The sequence below is a fragment of the Natator depressus genome, chromosome 3, assembly GCF_965152275.1.
Source record: "Natator depressus isolate rNatDep1 chromosome 3, rNatDep2.hap1, whole genome shotgun sequence".
Taxonomy (NCBI): Eukaryota; Metazoa; Chordata; order Testudines; family Cheloniidae; genus Natator; species Natator depressus.
The window spans coordinates 119,548,611-119,568,660 of NC_134236.1; the positions used below are offsets into that span (position 1 = coordinate 119,548,611).

Below are 20,050 nucleotides of genomic sequence, written 5' to 3' on the forward strand. Positions count from 1 at the left end.
TAATACACAGCGGGATCACCCTACTTTCAGAATTCCAGCAAACAGCTCTTTGTTCAAGTTCTTCACCAGACTGTTCATTTTGTGTTTCTCTCACACTGTTCCCTCTGTTTTTACCTTTGTGTGTTAAAATTTTGCACAAATAATGTAATATTGAAACCTATTTTTATTGGAGGTGGAGAATTATTAATCATAACAATCTTTCTAACAATCTTGTATGGGTTTTTTTATTATTATTCTGTAGTCTAATTGACAGAAGAGGATTTATACAGCCAGATACACCACAGCCAGCAGCACCATCAAATGGCATTACAATGTATGGGGCAACGCAGTCTCAAAGCAACATGGTAGGAACCATCCCATAGTGTTGTTCATCAAGATCCCTGTGAATGTTTCCCTTCTCCGCTTTCATGTGAACTAATCAAGTAATAAACTAACTGGATACAGCTGCCACTCTGATAGGTGGAATTATTCATTATTAACTATACTGCAATAGGTTTATGCAGTAAGAAATCAAGGTTTTTATCTATATCTATACAATAATGATAGTTTTTACTCATGGACAATAGAAAATAAGTGGCTTTTTTTCCCCTACACTTGAAATCTATTGGCGATTGAATATACAGTGTCACTTTGACATATCCTGTTGATACCTGCCTTGTTTTGAACTGGGCTATTCAGTTGTCGTGGATTCATCAGTTTTGCAGAACAGAGTATCATTTGGTACTGTATTCTTCTCACATACTCTCTTCCTTTGCCTGTTCAGTGCAGATTTGTCTAGACTGATACATATTTATACAGGACAGGTTAACAAGAGTATATGTTTAAGATGGGGGGTGCATTTTGAGAAAAAGGAGTGGGACTTTGAACTTCTAATGAACAACAGGCAACCTCAGTACCATATTCAAAACTTTAAAATATCTTCCAAAAATGTGCCAATGGTTCCTGTTGTGCCCCTTGATGGCAAAGGACCTCACATCAGAAAAGCATGACTTCCAGTGCCAAGAAGAAGAGAATAAGTAGCAAAGATGCCAACTTCTGATCTCTTGTTCTTCCACTATGTAGATTGTGAGGATATGTCAAAGATTCATTAAACGTATGACTCAATGCACTTTTTATTTCCTTGGAGGGAGGGAGAAAGGGAGGGAGGGAGAGAGGGAGGGAGATCAATTCGCACCACAGTCTTCTAGCATAATTTCAGTCTTGATTTTTGACTGAAGAAAGAATACACTTCTCATGACTTTGTGAGCTTTACGATCACTTAAACTTTTATAAAGATTCTGCTCTAAGATTTTAGAATTGTTTCCATTTATTGCTGCAAGGATTTAGTGGAATGGTTGTCAGTTTTCTTTATAATGTTAATTTTTTAAAATAAATTTTAATATTTTTTATAATTTTTAACAAGAAGTACCTAAGTGACTTCAAGTACAATCACAGCATTTATCTTAAGCTTTTTGTCAGACACTTACAGGGCAGGCCATGCTAGGTCTCAGTGCAAGTTCTACTCAAGAAGCTTACCTCAAACTCTAAAATTCTGGAAATATATTGAAATGTTTCAGGACACCCTCAGCCAAACTTCCTTGGACTCTGTCAGGATTCTTATATACAGAGACAAATTAGCCACAGTAGGTCTTCGTCATGTTGTTCTGTCACTTTGGAACAAGTATACAGACATAACATGGAGTCTCTTCCAGCAGATCTCTTTGATCATCCCAGTCCATATACATTTAGCCTTTGCTTTCAGCATCAAGTTCTGTTACAACTCTCTACAACAGCAGTTCTCAATCTGTGGGTTGGGACCCCTTTTTAATGGGGTCGCTAGGGCTGGCTTAGACTTTCTGAGACCCAGGGCCGAAGCTGAAGTCCAAGACCCACTGCCCAAGGCTGAAGCCCGAGCCCCACTGCCCAGGCTGAAGCCAAAGCCCACTCACTGCCTGGGGCTGAAGCCTTTGGGCTCAGGCTTCAGTCCCCCATTCTGGGGTCATGTAGTAATTTTTGATTTCAGAGTAACAGCCGTGTTAGTCTGTATTCGTAAAAAGAAAAAAGAAAAGGAGTACTTGTGGCACCTTAGAGACTAACCAGTTTATTTGAGCATGAGCTTTCGTGAGCTACAGCTCACTTCATCGGATCGATATGCTATGCATCCGATGAAGTGAGCTGTAGCTCACGAAAGCTCATGCTCAAATAAACTGGTTAGTCTCTAAGGTGCCACAAGTACTCCTTTTCTTTTTTCTTTGTAGTAATTTTTGTTGTTAGAAGGGGGTCATGGTGCAATGAAGTTTGAGAACCCCTGTTCTACAACATAGATATGCCCATACTATAGTTTATATGCTTCAAAGCATGTACCTAATTAAATTCACTAATACAGTCATATTTGTGCATCTGGGACCTCTGAAGCTGGTGAAGTCACTGTGACACACAGGTTTTATAAGAACAGAATACTCATCGCCTACCAGATACTCATGATCGAATAGCCTGTCAACAGACTGACTCTGCAGCTTTCGTATCTCTGGAAAAGTGGAAAGCTCTTGCAACATTGATCATGAAATGTACTGAGATGATCAAATGTAAAGGGGGAATTGAGTCAGACCAGTGCATGCTGCTGGTTAAAGAGTGATGTATATAGGCACACAGTATTATAGCTTTAGGTATTGGAATTAGATCATCAAATGCTTTAGGACTTGCCTTGTGATGGAATGAATTTCAGTGGACCTGAGGTGGGAAAACCCTTGGATAAAGATAAGCCACAGAAAAGAGCATAGTCACTTTGAACCCTTTATGACAACTGTCCAGCCTTCATGCCTGAAAATGACTTCACAGGGGACACTTGGAAGATTGAATAGGACATGTGTTTACATATAGAAATATTTTTAAGAGTCTCTGACATCTTGTCTCTCAAGTTGCTGTACCTTCCAGTCCTAGAACTTATAGGCCAAAGACGCACACCTCCACACATTGTATATAAATTATGGGCAGATTTTCAAATACACAAATGGGAGAAAGGTGCCAGCCCTCAATTGGCTTCCAGTGGAGTTAAGTGCCTAAGCAACATTTGAACCTTCAAAAATCTCCCCTGACTTTTGTTGATCTTTAGCACAAGGTCATATCTCTTACCTATCCAAAATTGTTCATTTTTTATACTTAACATAGTTCAGAAAAGGGTTCTTAACTTCCTTTCTGTAGCCAGTCTGATAGTCTAGTGACAGAGCATATCTTTGTTGCTGCTCACAACTCCTTTTCCAACCTTCCCTCACATTCCTTGCTCTCAGTTGCATGCTCTCCTACCTTCCAATGGACCATACTTGCGACCTCAGGCGGCTCCTCAGGTGAATCCGGCTTACTTGACAGTGCAAGGGGCTAAACTAGATAACCTATCATTGTCCCTTCTAGTCCTACATTTCTACGATTCTGTGATAGTCCCGTTCCATCTTTAAGCTCCATTAAAAAATCGTCCTCATTCATATCCTGGACTTTGGACTCTGCCACGCTACAAGTCTTTTCCCTTCCTGTCACCTTCAGTTAGCCTTGCTGCTAGCTCTGAGTCCTTACCAGCTTTTCCATTTCCAGTTAGGATTCCAGCAGCCTGTCTTCAGCTATCTGCCAAGTCCTGTCTTTCTCCTAGATACAAACTCCCCCAGAACCCTCAAATATCCACTCTTCGGTCTTTTCATAGATTCCAAGGCCAAAAGGGAACACTGTGATCAGCTAGTCTGACCACCTGTATAATACAAGCTGTAGGACTTCCCCAAAATAATTCCTAGAGTATATTTTTGCAGTTGTCTTACAGGCTGCTTTTGCTACAAGGCAGTGACAGCTTGCTTACCTAGCAGCAGTTGCTAAGTAGGTAGGGCATGACCTCAACCTCACTATGGAAGCATCAATTTATTGTGAATTTCTGTGATGTTTTTACTGTTGTGTAAGTACTGCTGAACAGCAGATAGAACGAGACCTTCTCCATCTGTAACTGACCTTCCCTCTAGTTCTCATTTTTGTTGTAGGATAACTGCTAATAGTGAGCTGTAGCTCACGAAAGCTTGTGCTCAAATAAATTGGTTAGTCTCTAAGGTGCCACAAGTACTCCTTTTCTTTTTGCTAATACTATAGTTACCACTGCTGACAGCTAGAGGAGATTTTTTTGGGGGTGGTGAAGGCCTATGCCATCTGCAGCATAGCATAGCAAGTGCCGCCCCCACCGCTCCCATTGGCCAGTTTCTGTGGAGGTGGTGCTGGGGAGGGGGCAGCCACCCCCCACCCACCCCCCGCCCCGTCAGGGGCTACAGAGACATGCCAGCAGCCAGCCACTTCTGGGAGCCAGCAGACAGCCACTTCCCTGCTGCGCTGATGGACTTTTAGCAGCCCGGAGATTGCAGTTGACTGACAGAGGCGCCGCGATCGACGGGTTGGTGACCACTGAATTGTATATAATTATGGATTTATTTTTGCAGGAGTCCCTTAGCCCAAGGCCCTGTGCTGTAGCCCCTAAAGCCCCTGCGTTAATCCAGCCCTGCTCAAGACACAGATATTAATAGAATTAGCGAATTTGATAACATTGGAGAAGTACATGGAAAGTCTGCTTGGGAGGGTACAGATTTCATTGCACCGGATTTCTGGCACCAACTGTCCTTACTGGCAAAGGCTATGCAGCAGAGAGACTATCTAGAGAAAGACCCTTTGGAGAGACCACCAAAGACATGGCTATATCTTAAATATGAGAGAGCTGCTCTCCACAGAGCTAAGGCAGATGGTCCTGGAGGGACAACCAAGCTGAGAGAAGAAGCTTAGGCTAAGCCATATGCTTGTGGTGGAGTTGTTAGTTTATTTTTTTGAAAAAAGCCCTATCCTAGGACTGGAGGTCATGTTTGGGGACTAGCCCTGCATCTGTGAGCTCAGGTGAGGACATGGTAAGGGCTGTCCATTTACATGCAGCCCTAGATCATTGTGCTATTCTACAGTAATTACCAGTGCTATTTTTAAGAGACTATTTGGTGGAAACGTGGATCTAGTATAGCTCATTGTCCCAATATCACACTAAATTTGTCTTAATTTCAGGGCATTAATTCTAATTAACCCATTGACCCAAAATATTCTTCTCTGTTCTTGAACATTTATGGGCAGGTTTTCTTTATGATCCTCTTTAGTCACATTTAGCTGCACATTTTGCTCTCTTATGCCCCAATCCTTCAAAGACTTCCTGTGGGCTTAACTTTATGTACCCTGAGTACCACTGACCTCAGTAGGACCAATCATAGCATATAAAGTTAAGCAGTTGAGTTAGTCTTTATAGAATCAGGCCATAAATCTTTCCGCATAAGTCAAGCCCTCCTATCCACTTGCCATTTTTTTCACTGGTCTGTCTCACCTTCTTGTTGTTGGTCATGTTCCCGGAAGTGATCTTAAACACAAAAAAGAAGCTTACAAGAAGTGGAAGATTGGACAAATGACCAGGGAGGAGTATAAAAATATTGCTCAGGCATGCAGGAGTGAAATCAGGAAGGCCAAGTCACACTTGGAGTTGCAGCTAGCAAGAGATGTTAAGAGTAACAAGAAAGGTTTCTTCAGGTATGTTAGCAACAAGAAGAAAGTCAAGGAAAGTGTGGGCCCCTTATTGAATGAGGGAGGCAATCTAGTGACAGAGGATGTGGAAAAAGCTAATGTACTCAATGCTTTTTTTGCCTCTGTCTTCACGAACAAGGTCAGATCCCAGACTACTGCACTGGGCAGCACAGCATGGGGAGGAGGTGACCAGCCCTCTGTGGAGAAAGAAGTGGTTCGGGACTATTTAGAAAAGCTGGACGAGCACAAGTCCATGGGGCCGGATGCGCCAATGGCCTGTGATGGGATGTTAGATGGGGTGGGATCTGAGTTACTACAGAGAATTCTTTCCTGCTGGTGAATCTTGCCCATATGCTCAGGGTTTAGCTGATGGCCATATTTGGGATCAGGAAGGAATTTTCCTCCGGGGCAGATTGGAAGAGGCCCTGGAGGTTTTTTGCCTTCCTCTATAGCATGGGGCACGGGTCACTTGCTGGAGGATTCTCTGCTTCTTGAAGTCTTTAAACCACGATTTGAGGACTTCAGTGGCTCAGATATAGGTGAGAGGTTTTTCTCAGGAGTGGGTGGGTGAGATTCTGTGGCCTGCGTTGTGCAGGAGGTCAGACTAGATGATCATAATGGTCCTTTCTGACCTTAGTATCTATGAATCTAAAGGAGTTGGCGGATGTGATTGCAGAGCCATTGGCCATTATCTTTGAAAACTCATGGTGACCAGGGGAGGTCCCGGACGACTGGAAAAAGGCTAACATAGTGCCCATCTTTAAAAAAGGGAAGGAGGAGGATCCGGGGAACTACAGGCCAGTCAGCCTCACCTCAGTCCCTGGAAAAATCATGGAGCAGGTCCTCAAGGAATCAATTCTGAAGCACTTAGAGGAGAGGAAAGTGATCAGGAACAGTCAGCATGGATTCACCAAGGGCAAGTCATGCCTGACTAATCTAACTGCCTTCTATGACGAGAGAGGGGAAAGCAGTGGATGTGTTATTCCTTGACTTTAGCAAAGCTTTTGATATGGTCTCCCACAGTATTCTTGCCAGCAAGTTAAAGAAGTATGGGCTGGATGAATGGACTATAAGGTAGATAGCAAGTTGGCTAGATTGTCTGGCTCAACGGGTAGTGACCAATGGCTCCATGTCTAGTTGGCAGCCTGTATCAAGCAGAGTGCCCCAAGGGTCCGTCCTGGGGCCGGTTTTGTTCAATATCTTCATTAATGATCTGGAGGATGGCGTGTACTGCACCCTCAGCAAATTTGCAGATAACACCAAACTGGGAGGAGTGGTAGATACACTGGAGGGTAGGGATAAGATACAGAAGGACCTAGACAAATTAGAGGATTGGGCCAAAAGAAATCTGATGAGGTTCAACAAGGACAAGTGCAGAGTCCTGCACTTAAGATGGAAGAATCCTATGCACCGCTACAGACTAGGGACTGAATGGCTCGGCAGCAGTTCTGCAGAAAAGGACCTAGGGTTTACAGTGGACTAGAAGCTGGATATGAGTCAACAGTGTGCCCTTGTTGCCAAGAAGGCTCATGGCATTTTGGGCTGCATAAGTAGGGGCATTGCTAGCAGATGGAGGGATGTGATCATTCCCCTCTATTCGACATTGGTGAGGCCTCATCTGCAGTACTGTGGCCAATTTTGAGCCCCACACTACAAGAAGGATGTGGAAAAATTGGAAAGCGTCCAGCAGAGGGCAACAAAATTGATCAGGGGACTGGAACACATGAGTTATGAGGAGAGGCTGATTGGGATTGTTTAGTCTGTGGAAGAGAAGGACAAGGGGGGATTTGATAGCTGCTTTCAACTACCTGAAAGGGGGTTCTGAAGAGGATGGATCTAGACTGTTCTCAGTGGTAGCAGATGACAGAACAAGGAGTAATGGTCTCAAGTTGCAGTGGGGGAGGTTTAGGTTGGATATTAGGAAAAACTTTTTAACTAAGAGGGTGGTGAAGCACTGGAATGTGTTACCTAGGGAGGTGGTTGAATCTCCTTCCTTTGAGGTTCTTAAGGCCAGGCTTGACAAAGCTCTGGCTGGGATGATTTAATTGGGGATTGGCCCTGCTTTGAGCAGGGGGTTGAACTAGATGACCTCCTGAGGTCCCTTCCACCCCTAATATTCTATAATTCTAAGTGGATGCAAAAGTCCAGGGGCAGTCCCACCAAACCATACAGAGAACAGTTATCACTTTTCTGTGCTGTGCTATACTGTAATGATTCTATCTATGGAACACAATCTCATTGGCCTGTTTCTGCCATGATTCAGTGATGACTCATCTAATATTCTCTGCTCTATGACTTCTGTGTCTCCCTCATTATTTCTTTCCAGGTTGAATTAAAATTGACTGTTTCAGAATATTTTCCCCACTGGCTTGCATCTTTCCAGGCAGAATCTCATTTTAATTCCAGCTCCCATCTTTTAATATATCTAGGATGCTTTGTTTTATATCTTCATTTTTCACAGCATCTTCTTGTTCAGCATCATTTGTGAATTTAATGTGGTGTTTGCCCTCTTCAAGGTCTTATCACTGAAGATTTTAAGGTTAACTCAAAGACCAATCTCAATGGCAATCCACTACACTCCTCCTTCCAATGCAATACAGTACCTTTTATAACTATCCTTATTTGTGATCCATCATCCTATTTACAATCTGTTTTTATATTTAAGGGCATTTGCAATAATTTTGCCATTGAGATTTTGTGTAGCTGTCCATTGAATGATTTACTTCAATCTTGATAATTACATCTGCATTCTCTTCATTCACTGATTTTGCAGTCGTCTCAAAGCACTGAGACAAAGATTGTTTGGTGTAATTTGTTCTTCACAAACTGGAGGCTTATTTTCTAGATGTTTACAAAGTTTTTTCTCTCAATATTTCCATTATTTGACTAGGGTCTGAAATTAGATTTACCAGATGGTAATTACCAGGATCACACTATCCTTTTCTGAAGATTGGTACCACATTTGATTTCCCAACCACGACCCTCTGCCTCGTACATCCCTAGCACCCCATCCCTTTTCCAAAATAATTTTCAGTAGTTTGGTAAATTCATGAGCTAACTCCTTAATACCCTATTTTTACAAGGTCTTCATTACTTCACAATTGTCCAAATACCCTCTCTCTTGTTTAAAGAGTTGGGTTTTTTTGGTATCGTTTTTTTTTTCCTTTTTTTTTTTTAAGCAAGGACTGCAGTATCTCAGCCATTATGGAATCGTCTGTTACCCTCTCCTCATTTATTCCTACTTTCTATTTAGTTCTTTTTTCCTCTCATCGATCTGTGAAAGCTCTTATTCCCCTTACTCCTTGTGCCTACCGTTAAGTCAATCTGCATTTCTCTTGTATTTATCTTTTCCTTACAAGCCTGAATTGATTCTTTGTATTCTGATTTGATTTCTAATACAGGGTATTTTTACCCTCAGTTCTTTTGGCAGTCCATTATAAAGCAACATTTAATACTTTTCATTCTGTGCGCACACACACACACTGCCACCTCCCAGAGGAATTGTAGTTTGTTGTTAAGAATGGTGTCTCTTAGGATTCTCCACCTTGTTACCAACTGGTAAATCTTAATATTTCCACCCTTTACATCATGCTTGGTCCATTTCTTAATTTCCTTAACTTCCTTTTTTTAAATCTAACATTTGTGCTATCGCATCGTAGGCATCTGTTCCTTAGTGCCTTGGTAGTTTACAGTCATTGGTGCCAAGTTCCCAATTATTCTCAGTCCTCCATTTCTTCCCTTTCTGCAAGATGTAGAGCCTCTGGCTGGAGTCATAACGCTGCCCTCCACAAATCCTAGGAATCGTTTTCATACATATACATCTGAAGAGTAACAAACAGGTTATCCTCTGGGTAAGGATATTCATAAAAGGACTATCTTATGTTTTTTAGCACTTCAAGGTTTGATCCATGAAATTTTAATTCTCATTCTCCACGTGATCTGTAGCATTGTACTTTTTCCTTTGCTTTTCATTCCTTCCATCATTACAATTATTAGTAGTAGTAAATATTTCTATTAGGATAGCACCTAAAGGCCCCAGTTGGGATTGGTGCCCCACTGCACTGGACACTGCACAAACACAATTCCTTCCATTCTCACCAAGTATATCATCATCCTATCCTTCACTGTCAAAAGATAGCTTGCTGGCATTGTGTACATTGATATACAGTTTCACCTTCCGTCCCTCCGTCTTTCACATATAGATTGTGCACATCTAAACTGACATGCCAGTTAAGTGTTTCATCTCACTAGGTTTCAGGTATGCCCACTAAGTCATAACTCCATCATTCAGTTCAACCAATCCTCCTCTTAACCATTTATTATTGTTTGTGTTTTATTTGTAGCTCGTTAGAGAACTCTGTTGTGCAGCCTTTTCTTAAGTACTTCAAGAATTGTAACATTTTTAAAGATATTGCTATTAGAGAATTTTAGCTATGAAGTTAATTTTGCATTTAAAACTAATAGAATTGCTGCTGGTGGTGTTAGTGTGAGAGCTATATTAATATGAACAAGAGCTCTAATAATATATATTGTGTGGGGTAAAATCAAATTTTCTTCAGAAAACCTGTGTGCATCCACTTCTTTGTATGAATTATTTGTAAAATACAGTAAAGAATTAGCTTTTTCATATTGTCTAGTTTGCATTTGGTACGTGGCTGTTGGTGTGAAAATAAATATCAAAATGACAAATTTCCATATAGATATATTTATATAATATACACAGTCGAACTTGTGTACTTACAAGCACTTGATCCCGTATTTTTAGGCTCAGTCAGCTGCTCCACTAAAAAGGGGGAAGCTGTGTACAGCAAACAAAATCGGATGATAGAATCTAGAGGAAAAAGGAGCCAAGGGGCTTAACTCCAATCTTTTTGAACAATTGACCTATAAATAGTTTGATACCCCATTGTTGGCTTTTTAGGGGGTTTTTTAATCTAAAATTTTAATATTGAAAACTTCAGTGGAATATCTTTGAGGGCACTTCCTACTAACATTTCCCCCCTTGTACTTTGTGTCACCCAGTAAACATATCATGTAATCAGGGAACACCTTCAGATTATCTTCGTAGACAATTCTCTTTTTGATAGCTTGTGTATATCACAAATCGAAGAGTGTTATACTTGCATAAAAATGCCATAGATTTGAGAGATTAATTTCATGCATATGCCTCTTATAATATAAATCCCACTATAATCCATTCTCAAAACAAATTTAAAACCGAGTATGTCCCAAGATTTGCCTGTTTAAGATTGTGGAAAGCTGTTTACTGTTATATTTTACATAAAAAGTTGCATATTTGATCACGGTTCATGAAATGCAGAATATTGGAAACCTAAACAGAAGCTGTGTAAGGAAATGGTGCATCTGAACAACAAAAAAGCACTAGAGATTGTCACTGATCTGTTCCAACTGTTCTCTTTTCTTTAGTTGAACCACACAAGTAATTTGTTGCTATCACAAGTTGACACTGTATAAATCATTAATAATTATTGTACTGTATATATGAACTGGCATAACTACACATTTGGTAGGAAATCATCTTAACAGAGTAAGAAGTGAGAAATATGTTGTTCTTTAATAATCTTTTATATATAGCACCAACAATGAGCAAGGTGACTTACAAACCATGTAAAAAGGCATAGTGCCTGCCATGAAGAGTTTGAAATCTAGGGTAGTAGACAGTATGCAAACTCAAGGAGGCAACAAAACGCAGTGTGAATGAATAGTGAAGTATAGCATGTATCTTGTTAGATTCATTCCCCCCCACCCACCCACCCAATAATTGTTGTGAATGCTCCTCCGAAGGGAGGACTGTGGTGTGTAGGCTTGTTGGAAGGAGTGTTTTTAAAAGAGGACTTGAAATAGCAATTGATAAAAGGCAGGGGAGGAATTACTAGGGAAATATGAACAACTATGAGTCAGTTGGTCCAGATGATATGCTTCTTAGGGTATTAAGGATTTAGCTCACGAATTTACCAAACTACTGAAAATTATTTTGGAAAAGGGATGGAGTGCTGGGGATGTACCAGGTAGAGAGTAGTTGTCAGGAAATGAGATGTGGTACCAACCTTCAGAAAAGGGGAGGACTCATGGAAGTGGAGAAAAAGGAGAATGCTCTTTTATACACATTAAACTCTGATAAATGTATGGCTTCCTTTTTAATGGAGCTTTATCAAGCTTCTTTCTCAGTATCTTTGAGATGTTGGTTCAGTTACAATGAATTAGAATTCAATGAATTAGAATTCAATTAAAATGATTTAATACAGACCATTACATAACTCTAAGTAAATTGCCTTCATGCTATTTAAATTGTGTACTTATGGTGCTGGAACACATTAGGCAATGATCTGCTTTTGAAGATAAATGCTGAAACATCACTAAGGCAATAAATCAGCTGCTAAAATTATTTATTATGAGTATGCTCTGGTGGTTATAGCCTTTGTTGTGTAAGAGTATAGTGTTTGACTAGTACTTCTCAGAGAAGATGGAATTTGTCGTCTCCTTGGAAGGATTAGAATGCTGACCCCATTTTTGTAGGGCATTCCTAATAAGGTTGATGCAGGGGCTATAGCTTAGTTAATTACTTGGGATGGGGTGAAATAGCCATTTATTAATCAAGAATGGGTCTTCACAATGAATAGCCAATCAAGGACTTGATCCTGCAAGGTGCTGAACACCCTGCCCCTTCCCAGCAAAGCACTGAAGTATGTGCTCAGCTTTAAGCTTTTAAAGTCATATGGAACTACTTACATCAGGGATCTCAAACTCAAATCACCACGAGGGCCACATGAGGACTAGTACATTGGCCCAAGGGCCACATCACTGACACCTTTTCATACAAAGATACAAAAGCGCCCCCGGCCCCGCCCCCCACTCCTCCCCCTCCATGAGGCCCTGCCCCTGCCCCGCCTCTTCCCACCCTTTCCCCATCCCCATTCCAACCCCTTCCCCAAAGTCTGCACCCCAACTCCCTACCCCCCTGCCCCTATTCCAACCCCTTCCCCAAATCCCTGCCCCAGCCCCGCTTGTCCTCCATCTCCTCTCCTGAGCGCGCCACGTTCTTGCTCCTCCCCCCATGGAAAGTCCTAAGCACCGCCAAACAGCTGTTTAGTGGTGGGAAGTGCAGGAGTGCGGACGTGGCGCGCTTGAGGGGGCAGAGGCGGGGGGAGGAGGCGGGGGGCAGGGGAGCTATGGCGGGCCGTGGGAAATAACTCCACAGGCTGCATGTTGAGACCTCTGACTTACATGCTTCAGTGCTTTGCTAGATCCAGGCCTGAATGCTCACCACCAAGCCTTGAATAAGAGAATTGTATGAAAGAAAAGAATGTATTTGAAACTCAATGTATACATCATTCTGGAAGATGAAACTGCATAAGGAGTGTACAAACTACATTGTGGGTGAAAGTTTCAGAAGTGCCCAAGTCCCACTAAAAGGAAATGGGAGTTAGGCTCCTAAACCATTTAGAGTATCTTATCATTTGTGCCCTATGTATTGGGATTATATGGTCATTATGCACTATATTTTATTGTAGCTTCTGTGGAGCCATTTCGCCTGGTGGGGGATCTGAGTGGTGCACCAATGCCCAAGACCACAGCAGTGGCAGGCAATTGATTAAGAATATGCCTACACTACAGCCTATGTTGGCAAAACTTATGTCACTCAGGGGTGTGAGTAGGGTGCTGGGCTGCACCTTAATTTCCCCTGATTGGGGCAATAGTAGGTTCACTTTAACAGCCTGGGAGCAGCAGGGGAAGACAGAGGAGAAGCCAATACACACTAATAAAATAGCATGTTCTCTTTAATAAGGCATAAGGGCAGGAGCAGTTACAATAAATGGTTCATAAGACTCTCACCTCAGGACCCTGGTTCAGAGCTCTCAGACATAACACCAAGTATCTGAGTCTGATTAGACCGGTGTCCTGGAGACAGAGAAATCACCACCAACTACAGCATACATGGCTTCTACTCCCCTGTGTCTCTCTCAGCTGCCTCTTCATGTTTAGATAGCTCAATCCTAGGGTGGGCAGGGCCTCCTTGGTTACCCCTAGGCTATAGACTCCAGCCTTCTCCCTTAAAGAGCAGTTACCTCAAAACTGATGCCTTGGTATAGATTTTTTTGAAGAAGGGATGATATCTTTGCCAATCAATGGTTTGCCCATGAACATGTTTCAATTTTTAGTTAGTTGGACATATTACAGTATTGTGGTTAACAACTCGGCCACCTTGGGGATTGACTGACTAATTTTTGCAAATACTGTCCTTGTAAATATGATTTTAGGTCAAATTAATTCCTGGTGAAATTCTGCTGGCTTAAATGGAGTTACAGGTGTGTGAATTTGGTCCATTATGTTTAAAAAATCTTGGATGCTTGCCAGAAAACAAATGTTTAATCAGCTATGTTTTGATCCTCCATACTGTCAAGATTAAACAAATGAATAAGCAGCATAAAAAACCATGGAAGTGAACTTTTCTATCAAGTCCATGTGATCAAGCTGCAGGTTGATAATTGTTTTGTACATATCTCCTGGCTGAAGAATATTAACAGCTTAAACAATTTGGGAAGCAAAATCTTGGGCAATGAGACTGTATTACTAGATGAATTTTTACAAAACTGGCTGCATTCAAAGGGATGTTTGCCCTGAAAAAGCTCTTCTGTAGCTCAGTAATTCTCAGGTTACGTGAAGCCTGATAAAATAAATAGAAAGGAGACAAACCTAGTGCTCTAAAACTCAAAAAGATATTTGCGATATGGCTTAAGATTTTTTCTGAATTCCTAGCCATCCTAGAGTAAAAGTTGCTGTGTTAAAATTGTCCAGCTGCCTGCTGAAATGCTTTTTGGAGTCAGTGACATTTGAGCTGCCACTTTTGTCCAAATATGCACCGAACCAAGCAAAACCAGATCATTAGGCATTTCCAAGATTTTCAAGTAAGAATAAATAATAACCAACTAAGTTAAAGTTGTTTAGAAAATACCTCTTTAGAGTCAGCTGAAGTCCCTGACTCTCATACACTGTAATGTTTATCATAGTCTACTCCGACTTTCATCCCAGAATGCAGCTGGTTTAGTTATGCATGCTCTTTTTTTGTCAGCAGTCTAACCCTGGAATGATACTAATGACTCTCTTCTTTCTTCTCACATCCCATTTTTTTCCATACCTCTTCTGTCCACATCCTCCCATTTCTGTTTTGTTTGCCCTATATGGGTTTTGACCCCCTTCAGTGTGATCAAGATCAGTGCATTCAGAGCACTAAATTCGTTTTACAGGCTGCTGCCACACCACTACTACAGAGTGAACCCAGCATAACTAGTGAAGAGCTACCTTTACCAGGAAAGACCACTATCGGCCCTCCTTGTGCCACGCTAACCTTAGGGCAGCCGACACCACCGTCCTCCATGCCAAATCTCACATCAGAAACCGGTTTGACAGACATGATACCGTTAAAAGAGGAACATGAAGGTCATCAGTTTCTCACTCCTGAGGAAGCTCCATCACCTCCTGGTATGCTGCCAGCAGGGAGCCCTATAACACACAGCCATACCATGCACATCCTGAGCCTAGCTAGCCAAGATTCATTGCATGAAGACTCAGTGCGTGGTCTTGTGAAGCTTAGCTCAGTTTGACCAATTTTTATTGATGATATTATACCATATCATAGTGGTTGTACAAATGTATACCCAACAGGAAAGACTTTACAGTACCACCGTAAGACTCCAACATGCCTATATAATGAAAACTTTCCCATGTAATGGAGTTTGCTAAATGGACGAATTATTTTTTCAAAGGAACTATGGCATTCTTTTGACTGGATTGTTAATGGTTCTGCTTTGATGGTGACTGCTTCTATTTTTTAAATAAAACCAGGAAAGGTCAGTAATCCTGTTAACTGAAGATGTGGGTCCAGCAACTTGTAATTCTACCTGTAGGACGGCCTATGTTACAATATAAAAAAGAGAGGTTTTTGGATGTAAGTGTTACATTATGCATTTTATGCTCTTGTAATACACACTTGTTAAGGCTTACCACACTTGTGGCCAGAATGATCTGCACTTACATGTTATGCTACTAATATTTGAAATAGAAAATAACCATTCCATTTGTTAATACAAAAAATGACTGCAGATGTGGATTTGCATGCCACGCTAAGGTATGTGTTACAGTGGTGTTGGTATTAAAAGAGAGTGCTGCTTTTTTATTTGTGAGTTTCAAAGTGCTGTTTCATTTAAAGACGGTGCAATAGATTAACCAATGGACAACGTTATTTTTTTCAATTTATTAAATTTTATTTTAAATTAATCAGTGGTGCCTAAAATATGGAGGCTACTGATTTTTATCATGCTACATATCATTTAACCTTCTATTTAATTGTTTAGAATAAGGTATTGTGTTGTGCCATACCACAGATTCTTCCATTCCCTTGTGTGATAAGATTACCTGCGGACATCCAATAAAATTACATCCTGTTTCTTTGAATATGCGTACAGTTATCCTTATACAGTTTACTGGAAAAGAAAAGTCCCATTTGGATGACTTAGTCTATCAGGGGGTTATGTTTTTGACTTTGATGTATTTGCATAATGAGCCCAGCCGCCACAGGGAAAATCTGACCATGAATTGTTTTGCTTTAGTATTATGTATAGCTTTGTATAGGCTGTCTGTTTTGGTAACACCGTGTTTCTACAGCAAACCTGTGTATTAAGTACAGATACTTAATATCTGCTTAGGACCTAAACTCCTGGATGTTAGGCTTCAGAAGGAAGAGAAAAGTCAATGGAGTGAACCTGAACAAACAAGCGATACACTGTAGCTGCTGTCCAGTCATAAGTTTTCACCTGTATATTTTCATCCATTATTTAAAATGGAAATATTTATATTACAGAGTTGTTCTATGCTTCAGTTTGTGATTCGGGAAAATAAGGGTTATGGTTTATGGAAAATATCTCCACTCAGGAACAATTGAAGAGGACCCTGTGCATAAGCTGAGAGAACTCAAACGTTGTAATTTACTGTATCTGAATTGTTTTTCAGATTCTAGAACCCGCAATAATCTCTTCTCAGGATAAATTAAATGCAGAGAGTCTTTCCATCAAGCTCAAGATATTATTTCAACTGCAAATTGCTATTATATAAAATGTTTCCTTGATCGATCAAGAAGCATGACATTCCTGCCACATTGAAACATGGTCATTCACGGACGTCAAGTGAAAAAAAATGCCATATTTTTAAAAAAGAGCACAATAAGCCTCTTGGAATACAGCCATTTATGCTATTGAAATGTCAGATGACATGCTGACAAGAGCCCTCAGACTTTGAGGTTTTGTAACCAATTTTATTTCTCTAAATGGTGATATTACCTTTCACCTAGTTGTAGGTATAGAAAATATAGAAGGAAAACTTTGATAACATCAACTGATTTCCTGGGTTCCATTTCACAGTTGGTTATGGATGGACTAGATGACCTTTTGAAGTCCCTTCCTGCCCTAAATTGCAATGAGTCTATGCATGCTCCATCATTAATAGTGATGGTGAGTCATTAAAATGTTTGCAAGCTTTCACATAAGGGGATATAGCTTCTCAGTTTCTTTTCCTATTCAGTCTCGCAAGGTTGCTCAGAAATTCTTTTTCAGATGTTCTCTCTCTTTTTGGGTATGTCCTTTCCGAAGAAGAACTCCCTTTGTGCTGGATTCCAATCCACAGCTAGACAGTCAGGTACTATGGAGATGGGGCTGACAGAAAAACTTAGCGAGGTGCATATCCATGAGTTTCCACCAGTCTAACAGCACTAGCTCTGGTAGTGGGAAGGAGAGTGTATTACTTATGCCTGGGATTTTCAAAGGAGCCTAAGGGAATTAAGTGCTCAAAGCATATTGAATGTCAGAGTGATTTGAGGGCACCCAAATAATTATAATAATCCAATACAGTGTACTCTCACCTCTCAGAAACACCAAAGTTTGTGTTCTTAACCTAGCCCATGATGAATGCTTATTACAAAACCACTGCACTGTTTGTATTCTTTTAGAGCTGAGAACAAAAATGGATGTTTCATCTCAAGACTATTTTGGATGAACAGGTTTTGGAGGAAGCATTCATAGCACTTTGTCACATTTTATTTGCTTTGGTTAGTGTTATCAGCCTTCCCTGACATAAGCACTAAAATTTTGCTAGTGAAAAAAAGGGGGAAAACATTATCCTTTGCTCATAGTACTGAACAGTAAGTGAAATATTTCTGTTCTTGTTAGTAGAAGGTAAAGTTGTTTGAAATCAGTTGCCACTAGGGGAAATTACTGTATAACCTTACAGAAACAATACTTGATTGAATCTGTAGCTAAGTGGGTCTTAATATTTTATTAATTCTACAGATATCAATGTACCAAGGATTGATTATCCACTATGTGAAAGAACAAATAAGATAAATATTTTACTGTGGTATTTAAACTTCACAGCTATTGAGCTAACTCTGAGGATCACCTTTATTTATAAATTCATCTGCTTGCAATTTCACAGGAATACCCAAGGCATCTCATGCTTACAGGAAACTCCATTTGGTGGCAACATTTGTATGTCCTTACCAGTAGCAAGTAGTGGAGGCAGAAACACATCAACTGTATGTCTGTGATATGGTTTATAGTGACATTCTTACGTAAGAGAAAGGGATATTGTACAGGGTTTTATGTTATTCCCCAACTGAAACACACTGATCACTCTTCACATTTAAATGTTTAAAATGATAGACCATCACTTTTAGAACCTTTTGCTTTTTCAGTGCTGGAGAGGGAGATAGAAAGTCTGACAACAGAACTGAAGTACTGTGAATACCCATTTTAGAGCCATTTATTCATTCAGATTCCGGTGATATGCCATATTTTTTTTTGCCCTTTGTTTATAATCTTTCAAGATTATATTTAAGAATGATAAATAAAATAGTGTATTGTTACCATTACCTTGTTTTTATTTACACGTTTTCATGTCACCTTAATTTGAATCTATTCTCCTTTCCTTCCCCACCCCAGAGTTTTTGTTATGGTGGCATCTCTGGTTGACACTATTGACTTGTGAGGACATCTGCTGGAAAATACCGGAACTGAATTAATTGTTTCTATAGTTACAGTTCTTGATTAACAGATTAAAATCAGTGTGTCCATCGTCAGAATGACTGAAATTCCTGTATAGGGCAACTCTTCCGTCTTACTTTTCCCCAGCAGCAACTGCTTTCCATCATGTGAGCTCCCTCAGATGGAATTCACATACACATATGGCACCGTTCAGCAAAATAACTAACCATCCCTTGTTCTGCAGGATTCTTAGCTTTGATTGTATTTTGTTTGCATTGCAGAGCACAAGGTACCAGAGATTCAAACTGATAATCCAGGGCCACATTGCTGTATTTGTTTCTCTTTGAATATTTTGCTTTCTCCTTTGTTGTTCTTTTCCTTAAACGTTAGTACATTATGTTGAATTAATCTTATAAAAAGTTTGAATGTTCTTCATACTGGTACCTTCTGATTTGTATAAATGCAGAATCTAAATGGAAGTTGATGTTTACAGAAAAGTAAATGTATGTTTTTACTAAAAGTACCTGTAAATGTGTAGAAGTTCACTATGCTGGTTAATCTGGCAGAAATTTTTTCCCCTTTCATTGTTTTTTTTAATATTTTTTCCCCTCTAGGTGGGTATACAGTACAAGACTGTGTACGATGAAATGCAATTCTTCATAAATAAGATCTGTTTTTAAAAGGCTCCTTTTTCTTGTTTTCTCAAAGACCTCTCTATTTTTAAAGTAATTTTATATTACTAATGATTAAACAGTAATGTTGTTCTCATTGTAATAAATGTCAGAGATGATTGCATTTTGTAAATCAGTGAATCCTTGATCAACTTGCGCATTGTACATGTTACTAATAATACAGGCAAGATGTATTTTCAAATCCAAGTGATTACTATGTTAATTAAGCCATTAAAAATTGTGTAGAGAGAAGATTAGATTCTTTGCAGCTGGTCTTAGTCGATGAATGGGTCAGGCAAATTGCAATTATTTTCAGATCTCATAAACCTCAGGAATTACATGCAGCATGATTTGTAAGGCAGATGACCAACTTGTGATGCTACAAAGATTTTTCCCTACATAAATCTTGGCATTTACAATAGATGCATTATACAATATTTGAGGCTTTAAATGAATAATTGTCTTAATTGTTCTTGACACCACATTAGTAACTGCAGGAGCAGCATAGTAGTAACCAGTAACAAGGAGCTACTGAAAGCTGCACTTCTGATCTGTCAATGTATTTAGGCTCTAAAATCAACACAACTTCAATGTTGCATGTAGGAAAGTGTGTTCCTCATTCTTCTAGTTTTTAGTGTGGGAGGGAACTACTACGGTGTTAGTAATGGGGGGGGGGGGAGCAACCTCTACAAGATCTAGATCCTGAACAGAAATATGTTTATCCATAAGACCCACACTGAGTGTCAGTTTTTAACATCAGTTATTGAACAACTGATT

The 20,050-nt window shown here is 40.1% G+C and overlaps 1 protein-coding gene across 5 annotated transcripts in view; it reads left to right on the forward strand.

Moving 5' to 3' along the window:
* The window catches only part of ZDHHC14 (zDHHC palmitoyltransferase 14), a 160,357-nt gene extending 140,751 nt beyond the window's left edge, over positions 1-19,606 (forward strand). For 3 of the 5 annotated variants that reach the window (XM_074948680.1, XM_074948679.1, XM_074948684.1), the window contains 2 exons: positions 242-344; positions 14,772-19,543. In XM_074948680.1, coding sequence (XP_074804781.1) covers positions 242-344; positions 14,772-15,173 — 505 coding nt within the window. In that variant the 3' untranslated portion in view covers positions 15,174-19,543. Of the gene's footprint in view, positions 1-241; positions 345-14,771 lie in introns of all 5 variants that reach the window. The other 2 variants (XM_074948683.1, XM_074948681.1) reach the window with 2 other exon arrangements.
* Positions 19,607-20,050: the final 444 nt, after the last annotated feature.